This window comes from Bradysia coprophila, unplaced genomic scaffold (assembly GCF_014529535.1).
Source record: "Bradysia coprophila strain Holo2 unplaced genomic scaffold, BU_Bcop_v1 contig_151, whole genome shotgun sequence".
Taxonomy (NCBI): Eukaryota; Metazoa; Arthropoda; class Insecta; order Diptera; family Sciaridae; genus Bradysia; species Bradysia coprophila.
Genome location: NW_023503423.1, coordinates 4,470,991 through 4,482,577, shown reverse-complemented (window position 1 = coordinate 4,482,577; position 11,587 = coordinate 4,470,991). Strand labels below are relative to the sequence as shown.

Sequence of the window (11,587 nt, the reverse complement as noted above, 5' to 3'; positions counted from 1 at the left end):
TGGTTGCTAGGGCAATGATGACGAAGATGTATTTAAAGGACAAATCGTATTTGAATGGTAGACTAAATTATTTACATCGAAAACCAGTGTTCTGTGGAACTGAACGTTGCAAATTATTAATTTTTTATGAATTTCATTTAAAAAAATTTTATTTTTCAATCAATCAATTGACTTAATTATGCATCACCAATCCAGAGCCATTCCTACAGTCAAAAAACCCTTAAGGGTGAAAGTGACGCGAGTGTCTACTTTTAAAATAACTGATATCAATGAGGGTGACCCATTCTACGCCTGGACAGCTGGGGCGTCAATTAAGGTCAGGTCAAAAATAGAAATTGAAGTTTCGGTCAACTCAGGTCCCGGGTTCAGGTTGATCGGACCTGGAGTCGTAGTCCATAAGTCGATGATAAGAAAAGCAAAAGAATTCAGAGAATCGACCCCATCTCAATTCGGCCCTGATAGAAAATGAAACGTGGCGCATCATGACGATGGTATGGTTGAAAATATTTTTAATCTTTACCATGTTCCGTGGTGAAATATCGTCTGCAAAATTTTCTCTTTCCTTTTTTGTGTAATCTACCAGTACTTTGCTGCATACTAATTGTCCTCGTTCATTAGAAAGTTTACGTGAATGACAAGTATGAGTAAGAAACGAAAACTGATCTCACAGCACGTTTTGAAACTGGAAAACTCTGAAAATGAATTCTCTTTTTAAAGCGAGTCAAATGTGGGCTACATTGAAATCTAAATTTCGAAATGCACTGAACCGACAGCGTCAATTCGAAGTTGTCTTAGTGAAACCAGTTAACCCGAACACAAATACTGGCGACAAAAACTACATCGAGCCCGAACATCTGAAGAATTTCCGAGCTATTTGGAGCTTGATCGATAAGATGGCATATATGGTTGGTGTTAGTGCAATCAGAGATGAGAATATCAATGCAAGAATGGTAATAGCAGCACTGTTGATTTTTGTCACCCACCTGTTGCTTCTTTATACAAAGATTTTCGTTTGGCCCAGTATTCCATTGGAGCTGGAAGTGTTCTGCATATATGGTGTATTGACACCGGTATGTGTGGTCTCGATAATCTACAATTTTACATGATCTACTCATGTGAAACATTTCAATGAAACTTAACTCATCCAAAATATACCAAATTGCAGGCCACGTTGAAGTTCAAATTGATTTTGCGCGATATAAAACGAGCTATTCCGATGAATCTTTTTTTCGAGAACATTCTCATCGGCAATCCAATTGGCCGTCGATCGGATGACCTTGACAGGGAAATGAACGATGCCTACAATAAAGTCAAGATTTTTGTAATCGCATCTGTGCTCTTGTTCGCAGTATTTGTACTGCACCCAATACATGCCTACATTACCGACGGTCGGCTGATACCGGCTATGCGCATCGAATTGCCTTTGGTGGATCAAACAGAAATGGGAGGATATCTATTCGGAGTGGCCTATATGATGTTGATAGGTATTCTCGGTGTATTTGGGAATGTAGCTTTCGATGTAGCGGTATTGACCCTTTTAATGGAATTCAAATCGTTGATAACGCTGTTGGAGCACGATTTGGATGAATATCATGAATTTTCAAAGGAAGTGGAAACTCACTCAACACAATACAAGGACAGTTATCTAAAGAACATTTGCAAGAAATACAACGACATTGACAGGCAATTCAAGATGCTGTTTGTGTTGAATTGATTTTTAAATTGTGGATAAGTTTTCAGGTACCTGCGATGCTTTGAAAGCACGTTCGGTAATATTATGTATCATTCCATTTGCATATTGTATGGTTCGTTAATTTGCGCGGTTTATGCCACATTACATGTAAGTACTTGCTAATTATAGTTTGAGTGAAGTTTATTATATAAGAAGTTGACTTGAGTGTAAGCGATGGTGAAGTAAGATTTTTGCGTGTCGCAAACCACGATCATTTATACTTCAGTCAACTGCATATAGTATTCTAATCTAAGAGTTATTAAACATAGAGAGGAAATTTCGAACAAAATTACGTAAAATACGTGGTCCCAACATATGAAATAGAGAAATGTTTATTGGGATGTGTGTATGCCCTCTTAATTAAGAGGGCAAGTTGAACTATCAAAAGCGAAATAGCGTCAGCGTATACATGTATTGGTGTAAAATTATACGAAATGTGTATCTTATACAAACTGATGCTGGGACCACATTTCGTCGTACAAATTTCCTCTCTAAGTTATAATTACTCTAAGATTCTAATACACTATTTGCAGTCGACTGCAAATCGCCCTCTAATAGACTTCTTTTTCCTGACTATAAATTTCTTTTTCATACCTAGGACCCGAAAAGTGCGACTTCGTCGCACTTTTTATCCGTCTAAGATGAAAAATACTATTCGTACCACGGACTAAAAGTCTTTTTTAGCGTATTCGATTCCAAACTTCTCACACGCTAAAAAAGACTTTTAGTCCTAGGTACGAAATGTACTATTTCTTCCTGTAGTACCAAAACCGTCACATTCACTCACCAAATTTAGTACCGAAAGAGCAACATTCTCCCCTACTATTTTCTCTCAATTTTCATTCCCGCTTATGTCATTTTCGATCCTATCTTTATTCTTTCCCAAATGTGTCAAGTTGTTGTATGTACGCGAATGTAATGTTTTTAGTGTTTTGTGACAATGCATTCATAAGGATTGCTTTCAGCATTCATACGGACTGCTTTCGGCATTCATTCGGATGTCTTTCGGCATTCCTACAGATTGCTTATTTTTCGACATTTGTGAGAATACATGCACACGGAACGGACTTCTTTAGGCATTCATACGGATTACTTTCGACATTAATATGGAATGCTTTTGCACCGGTATGTTGTTCAGTTTTGTTGTTATGTTTTGTTCGGAATGTGACTTTGGTACTCCAGGAAGAAAAATAGTATACAAACCACGGATCAAAAAGGTGTGTTTTAGACCCAGGTGGTGAAAACGTCCAAGGATGGAGCGACGCGAAGCGAAAGCACACCTTTTTGATCCTTGGTATGTAACATACTATTTCGAGAATATCGAATTTACTTTTCCGCATTGCCATTCTCTTTTTTATGGATATAACACTTCCTTTTCCATGAAATCACTTTTTTTTGGGATATCATAAACATCTTTTGGTGATATCAGACTCTTCTTTTGATGGATTTTTTTGAAAGTTGACCAGTTGACCCTCGGAACTATTTTCTAGCGACGCTTCGTTTACATGCCCAGGCAGCACTTGGCCCAAATAGTTGAAAATAATATTCTTTTATTGACTGGAGAACTTCACCCAAAAGTGCTTTGCTTCGAAAAAGGTTGTTTTTTGTCCGTAATTTACTGCCGCTACAGGCTATGGACATACATGTGTTTGAGCTCATTGGATAGGTATTGTTCAAGAGATACGAAGCAAGCACAAATATGTTACATGTACTGTACCATTGTTCGAAAATAACAAAAATACCGTTTCAGTCGAGGGCCGGAAATTTCCATTAGAACGACAGAATTAGTCAAGCGAGGCATCAGTATCCCATCAGAGTGCAACTGACTTTTAGCCTTATCTGAATTTCCAATCTCGGATTCGACCTGAACCTGAAATGGTTCTACCTGAATTCAGTTTTTCAACATCGGTTTCGACCTAAACTGAGTCGGTTTAACTAAACCGAATTCATGTGACCTGAAAATTTTCAGACGGAAACCGCACCGCATACTGACAGAAAGAAATTATGTTTTTGACCGACTAGGGACATGGTGTAGAATTTTCATTAAGATGTCGAAAGGCGAAATAACTACGGTACAAAATTTGAGCACAATTTCATTAGGGCTCTTAAATTATAGCTTCAACAAATCGTTCAGAGTTCAAGGCTTTTTCAAGTTTTCCACAGTCCTGGATTAAAATACTCTTTGCTCTCACTGTATTTTCCATGGAATTCCATGCTACCCTAAAGTAAAATCAATTTTTGAAAAACAATAAAGGTCCAAGGTCATCATTTATTAAGTAGAACGTTTTTCAATGATTTCAAATGACAAAAAGTATCTTCTCGTACTATACTGCCATTAGTAGTCTAACTTAACGAGAAAATGGCGAACGAGCCAATCAATTTTATGTAGTTCCTTCACTAAATAGAAATAAAAAAAATAATTACTGCTTGGTTGCTAGGGCAATGATGACGATGATGTATTTAAAGGACAAATCGTATTTGAATGGTAGACAAATTACCAATAAATTATTTACATCGAAAAACCAGTGTTCTGTGGAACTGAACGTTGCAAATTATTAATTTTTTATGAATTTCATTTTAAAAAAAATTATTTTTCAATCAATCAATTGACTTAATTATGCATCACGAATCCAGAGCCATTCCTACATCGTTGAGCGGTTGAGTTTAATGAGTTTGAGTGAAGTTTATAATGAAAGAATTCGGGTATAATCCGCGTAGCTCTCTCAAATGCTCAACTATACGGCATAAAGCTTAATCCGCACCTAACGTCGTTTACTCACTGTTTAGGCATAGGCATTAGGCTACAATAATGGAATCAGAGATCAATTTTGTTTTATTTCTTTAAGGTGGATTGCTATCTGCCACAGCAGCACCAAATGCTGTGTATTCGCACATTCTGCGAATAATCATTTTATAATACTTTAGCTACTATAATCACTTTATATAATACATAGCCAAGCAGATTGTGCGAAGAGCCAAAGTATGATAAAGGGACAATTCGTACAATGTATGAATAGTTTCTCCTTGGCTATTCGTACATTCTGAAGAAACATATTTTCGTCAATGTCGAACAAAGCGTTTATATTTGGCATTTCGTCAATGGATAAATTCAGTTGGATTAAACCAAACACCGTCCTTATAGACGATTTTCGATGTTTGCTCAACTTGTGTAAGAGATCTTTGGAAATATCAAACTAATCTTAAATGCATTTATGTAGCGTTGTAGTAGTAGTAGATTCGAAGGATCATATTTCGTTCTAACATCAGTATCTACTACTTCGAAAAATGACGTTTTTAACATGATTTTTTTTTTCTAATAGACCTCTGGAACTATTACTTCGGTAATAATCAATCATTGTCGTTTTTACCCATTCTAACTCTAACAGACAGATTTAATCAAATTTGAGGAAGTTTATTGTACTTTATGGTGGTTCAAAGTTGACAGACCCCCAATTTTATATAGAAAATGTACATTTTTTCACTTCGACTGCACCGATTTTTTCAAAATAAGTTGATTTTGTTTGTTTCAGTCTATTTCAGCCTCTACAAGGCTTTCCAAAGCTTTTTTCAAAAAAAAATATATGAAAATTTCAAAGAAGCCTGACAGACCCATTCAATCTATTGTGCGGTACTCAAAAGTATTCGGAAAAGAAAAAGTAATGATGCAGTTTGACTAGTTTTGGCAAGCTACACATGCCATTAGGTGTGGATTTTCAAGTTGTTAAAATCGACCCACCCTAGTCCACAGACCATCAGTTGGAATTGTAGCGAAAGCTTAAACGGAACGGAAGAAAATTTTATTAAAAAATTCCTTTCTTTTATTGATTCAGAATGGTTGGATATCTGGTTATCCAGTTTGCCACTTTTTCTTTATTCAACTGTACGTCCAATGTATTTTGGGAACATTTGTGGATATTCAAGTGAGTAATTTTGTAGTTTTGAATTTCCATTTCCACAGAAAGTGGATGGAATTTACCAAAAAAAAATTCATGAAAATTTTCCGAACAATCCACTGAAGCCAATAAAGCTTCTTCCATGCTCTACTAATAGAAAATGTACTTGAATCACATTGCCAAGTATTGATTAACAAAAAATAATCAAAATTTCCTTTAGATCGACAGAATGAGTCAAGCGTTTTATTTGACACCGTGGAACGAGTATCCCGTCAGAGTGCAAAAAATCTTTTTGTTGCTAATACATGCATCGTCGTTCAATGCGGTCAAATTGCGAATCGGACCATTTGCACCACTTGACGTGCAAACTGGAGTAGTGGTAAGAATACGGCGTTGGACTAACTCAAGCTCGCTAAAACTGATTTTATCATTGGGTGTCTAGGGAATTGTAAAATAAAATCCCAACTTATTAGCACATGAGACATTTTTTTCCTACATTTTTCCAAATTTGCAAAAAAAAACATTTTTTGTGAAACTATGGGAAAATCTAGGAAAATTCAAAATGGTTTCCCAAAAATAGTCTTTGCTACTGGGGCCCGAACTGGACTTTTAGCCGGACCTGAATTAGAATTTCAAGTAAGATCTGAATCTGACCTAAACCTGAATTTCCAATTTCGGATTCGACCTAATCCTGACCTGAACCTGAACTCAATTTTTCAACTTCGGATTAGACCTAAATGAAATCGGTTTAACTAAATCGAATTCATGAGACTTGAAAATTTTCAGATGGAAAACCGCAATACAGATATTGACAGAAAGAAATTATGTTTTTGACCAGGACAGCTGCCTTGTTTTGACCGACAAAGGACATGGTATGTAATTTTCATTAAGATATCGAAAGGCGGAATAACTACGGTACAAAATTTGAGCACAATTTCATTAGGGCTCTTAAATTATAGCTTCAACAAATCGTCCAGAGTTCAAAGGCTTTTTCAAGTTTTCCCCAGTGCGGTCCTGGATTAAAATGCTCTTTTCTCTCACTGTAATTTCCACGCAATTCATACTTTTCACTATCCACCTAAAGTAAAATCAATTTTAGAAGAACAATAAGGGTCCGAGGTTATTAATTTATCTGCTAGTGCGAAAACAGATAGGTAAATGGCTCCATTACCTATCCGTTTTTAGGGAGGCAAAGTGGGTTTTCGCACACGCAGATAAAATATAGTAACGGCTATAAACTTACCACTGGCAAAAAGAAAAAATTGGAAGCAGGTAGGTAATGTACTAAAGATGAACGTTTTTCATTGATTTCAGATAACAAAAAGTATCTTCTCGTACTATACTGCGATTAGTAGTCTCACTTAATGAGCAAATCAATTAAATCAATTTTATGTAGATCCTTCACTAAACGGAAATAAAGAAATATTTACACACAAATGACCTTAATTGTTTCTTGGCTGCTTGAGGAGTGACGATTTTGTATTAAAAGAACAAATGGCATTTGAATAGTAGACAAATTACCCATAAATTATCATTAACATGGACGCAAAGTAAAACCTGTGTTCTGTGGAAATGAATGTTGCAAATTTAGTATTTTCTTATGAATTTCATGAAAAGTATATTTCAATCAGTCAATTAGCTCAATTATGCAAACTTGTGCATGGCTATAGTACTCCTAGTAATAACACTCATATGTCACACATCAAACAGCCTCGGCGTATTTGCTTGCACGTATGATGAGTGATGAGTTTAACTAACACTGTCTAACATTACACTTTGGATTTCACTATTAGCACGCGCGTGCGAATAGCCATTCCCCACTAATGTGAAATGGCTATTCGCACGCGCGTTCGAATAGTCTTCTACAGTGTGTAATGGCGATTCGCACGCGCGTGCAATAACAGTTGAAAGTCAAAATTTCCCAATTACCTTGACAAACTGACCGAGCCAGTCAATTAAGATTGGTTCTAGACACAGTTAATAAGCTCTTTCGAATGGCGACAAAAAAATTTTGAAAGTGGTCTTTTATGGTACATTTTCAGAGAAGTTACTTTTCCGCTACCCTCGGTGAAATTTGGCCACCTCTGTACCTCACTGGCAGCTTTATTTTAAACTAATTTGTCGCGAATATTGTAGCCTGAAGACTACACTTTACAACGATACCAAACATGCCATAATTGATTCGCATCAAGTACTGTTGATGATTCAGTTTTTCAATCGAAGTCACTCTACTCGAAAATCTGGAGAACTCAAAAACGAAATTGGTAAATTTAATGCTTTTTTAGGCACTAGATGTGTAGATTGTCACTCAAAGCTGTAGGCCGAGTGTGACAATACACATAGTGTGCCTAAAAAAGCATTTATCATCGAGTTGTATACAACGCTTTTCGCAAAAAGGGCATCGAAAAGTGCGAATAATGAGGAAGATATTTAATTGTTGTTTCCCCCTTGCTTTATCTCCATTTTAATATTTTCGATATCTCCAATTTCCAATTTAATATTATAGTATGACTGTTGTTTAGTCGTACGGTTGCATGTGTCATTCCGCTTGCCTTGCAACTTTTGAATTTTTTGATATCGCATGTTGTTTGTGGTGAAAAAGTAAACTAAATTTTTTTCCGAAAAATGGAAAACCGATTTTCCGGCCGGAAATAAATGAAAAAAATTTAAAGTCAAATATCTCCTGAAGAAATGAGTCTTTTTCAATGATATTTTTTTTCTAAAGGTCATCCTATGCCGACATTTTGTGGAAGAACTTTTCTTTGTGAGTCCAGACGGCGTTGGTATCGGTACTTTCCCAAAAAGTTTCCAGGAAAATTCCTCACTTTGTGGACTGATAACTTGGCGAACTCTTAGTCCATGAGTAAAAGTGATTTGGAAACTCTTTCGAAAGCTGCCTGGCGGAGCTTGAACCGATTTGTGGTTCCCAAGATATATGCCAGGTTTCCCACCTACCTCCAAATTTAAGTTTTCGTTAAATTTGTTACATTTTTCCTTTGTATCATTGTGACAATTTAAAAATAAGAACTCGACATTTTTAAAGATCAATTACGTAGGCATCATCTGTCACACCGGTAATTGATAAGTATTTCTTCCTGGTTCTAGAACTCAGAGATTCAACGAACTTCCATCCGAGTTTTTGCTCTATTTCATAAAAAAATCGTCCTAATGGAGATCGTCAGAGGTCAGTTCCTATGTGTTGGGCATTTTTCACCCCATTAATCGATACCTACATCCGAGTACGAGACATGCGCTATCATGGGAAGCACCACAGCCCTGCTGTGGAAGCATTGATTATTATTAACAAATTGATCAGGAAAAGCTGATATCAATAACAATGAAATATTCATTTGGCGAAATTCGAAATTTATTTTAAATTTTCATTCGCGAAGGCTAAATTTGTATTTATGGAATCAGAATCATATCAACAATAAATTAATAAAATCGAATGAAACTGTTCTGCGGAAATGTACGAATTAAAAATGAATATTTTTTCAATCAATATCTCACAACTGTATTATGCAACTCTAATCCAGACCAGAGTCATCCATAGAATGTTGCCTCACAGGAAGATGCGGGAAAAGGCAATAAAAACGCATAAGATTCTATTCAGTACAATTAGGCCGTGTGTCACCGCACATCCTTTAAAAGAATTAAAAAATTCTCAAATAAGTTGACATTTTTAGTCCGAACATTTCTGACAACAAACTTGATGTAAGCCTACACGCCAACTTTTCCAATTTTCAACAAACTAATCCTCGCCGAGTTAATACTGCAAAATACGAATACGACACACAATTTGTGACTTGGACTTTGCCAAACAAAAACAAATTGACAATATAATAGCATTTCAGTTGATCGCTAACAAAAATCGAATACACACAACATTGTCCTACAAGTTCACCACACTAATTTTAACTGAAAGCCAGACTTCCACTTCCAAGGTCTTTAGGCAATATATACCTTGCGCTTTGCGTATTTGTGGGGAACATGCAAAAGTTCATCACAGTAGGCTATTGAACCCACTAAAATCTAATTTTAAATCGCTAGAATAATTCCATAAATCTAAATGTGATACTAAGAAACCACGTGTTTCAATAAGTCCTGGGAGCGATCCTGAAGACATGGACCTAATCTTTTTGGGCTGAACGGCGTACTTTCGTTCACTTTTCCAAGCCCTCTCAAGAAATATCACTAAATAACTAAAGAAATCCAACATTACATCTACATTACACATTACATTACACATTGCACATTACATTACATTACATTGTAATGTAATGTAATGTAATGTAGCGTTACAAACTGCATCTTTGATTTCTGAAGCCAATCGGCGAGATAAAATTTTTTGGTTTGCGAACTTTTAAAGTACTCACAAAAGTTCACCAAAGTGCGCTGCTGAACCCAGAAGAAGTTGGGTATTAGTAGCTAGATTCGCTCACTGAACCTTGCAATATTACGTAATATTACGTAATATTGCAAGGTTCAGGGAGCGAATCTAGACAGTCGGGCTTAACTTTTTCTGGGTTCAGCAGCGCACTTTGGTGAACTTTTGTGAGTACTTTAAAAGTTCGCAAACCAAAAAATTTTATCTCGCCGATTGGCTTCAGAAATCAAAGATGCAGTTTGTAACGCTACATTACATTACATTACATTACAATGTAATGTAATGTAATGTGCAATGTGTAATGTAATGTGTAATGTAGATGTAATGTTGGATTTCTTTAGTTATTTAGTGATATTTCTTGAGAGGGCTTGGAAAAGTGAACGAAAGTACGCCGTTCAGCCCAAAAAGATTAGGTCCATGTCTTCAGGATCGCTCCCAGGACTTATTGAAACACGTGGTTTCTTAGTATCACATTTAGATTTATGGAATTATTCTAGCGATTTAAAATTAGATTTTAGTGGGTTCAATAGCCTACTGTGATGAACTTTTGCATGTTCCCCACAAATACGCAAAGCGCAAGGTATATATTGCCTAAAGACCTTGGAAGTGGAAGTCTGGCTTTCAGTTAAAATTAGTGTGGTGAACTTGTAGGACAATGTTGTGTGTATTCGATTTTTGTTAGCGATCAACTGAAATGCTATTATATTGTCAATTTGTTTTTGTTTGGCAAAGTCCAAGTCACAAATTGTGTGTCGTATTCGTATTTTGCAGTATTAACTCGGCGAGGATTAGTTTGTTGAAAATTGGAAAAGTTGGCGTGTAGGCTTACATCAAGTTTGTTGTCAGAAATGTTCGGACTAAAAATGTCAACTTATTTGAGAATTTTTTAATTCTTTTAAAGGATGTGCGGTGACACACGGCCTAATTGTACTGAATAGAATCTTATGCGTTTTTATTGCCTTTTCCCGCATCTTCCAGCTAATCATCCGGAATGTAATCACATTTACTCACCAAACTTAAATCATCTGACCTGAGAAATCATAGCCTGATCTTACCAAGACTAAAATCATCAGAAGTGGTGTGTTCCCGCGTATCTAATAAAATGGCGATCTGCGGGTCCTCCCCAAAGTATACAGCCTTGGAACTTACCTGGTTAATTGTTGACCTGACCTGACATGAGTTAAATTTGAAATTTTGTCCAGTGTAAAATTGAAATATTTATTCATCCTAAAAAATCAAGTAAACTGACAACCTGTCAGGCTATTTTATTTCCGGTCGAATCAGGTTCCTGGTCAATTTGGGTTAAATAAAAGATTCAGATTTCAGATTGATCTGACTTGTTCCAAGTCGTAGTCCAAGTCCATAGGTCGGTGATCATCATCTTGTCCTACTCCGCGGGGAGCATAGGACACCAAGAAATTGTCGCCAGCGAACACGATTCTGCGCCAAGACTTGGACTTCATTCCAGGTTTTCCCTTGGTTGCTGGCTTCTTCAACGATCGTCCTGTTCCACGTAATTTTTGGTCGTCCTCTCTTGGTCGGTGATAAGAAAAGCAAAAGAATTCAGAGAACCGA

The 11,587-nt window shown here is 36.4% G+C and overlaps 1 protein-coding gene across 4 annotated transcripts in view; it reads left to right on the top strand.

The window, feature by feature from the left end:
- The first annotated feature begins 532 nt into the window (after positions 1 to 532).
- Positions 533 to 11,587, top strand: part of LOC119074632 (putative odorant receptor 83c) — a 37,048-nt gene continuing 25,993 nt past the window's right edge. The window contains exons 1-6 of one of the 4 annotated variants that reach the window (XM_037180903.1): positions 533 to 644; positions 718 to 1,070; positions 1,166 to 1,683; positions 1,741 to 1,840; positions 5,563 to 5,652; positions 5,846 to 6,004. In XM_037180903.1, coding sequence (XP_037036798.1) covers positions 632 to 644; positions 718 to 1,070; positions 1,166 to 1,683; positions 1,741 to 1,840; positions 5,563 to 5,652; positions 5,846 to 6,004 — 1,233 coding nt within the window. In that variant the 5' untranslated portion in view covers positions 533 to 631. Of the gene's footprint in view, positions 645 to 717; positions 1,071 to 1,165; positions 1,684 to 1,740; positions 1,841 to 5,562; positions 5,653 to 5,845; positions 6,005 to 11,587 lie in introns of those variants that run through there. The other 3 variants (XM_037180900.1, XR_005087214.1, XR_005087213.1) reach the window with 3 other exon arrangements.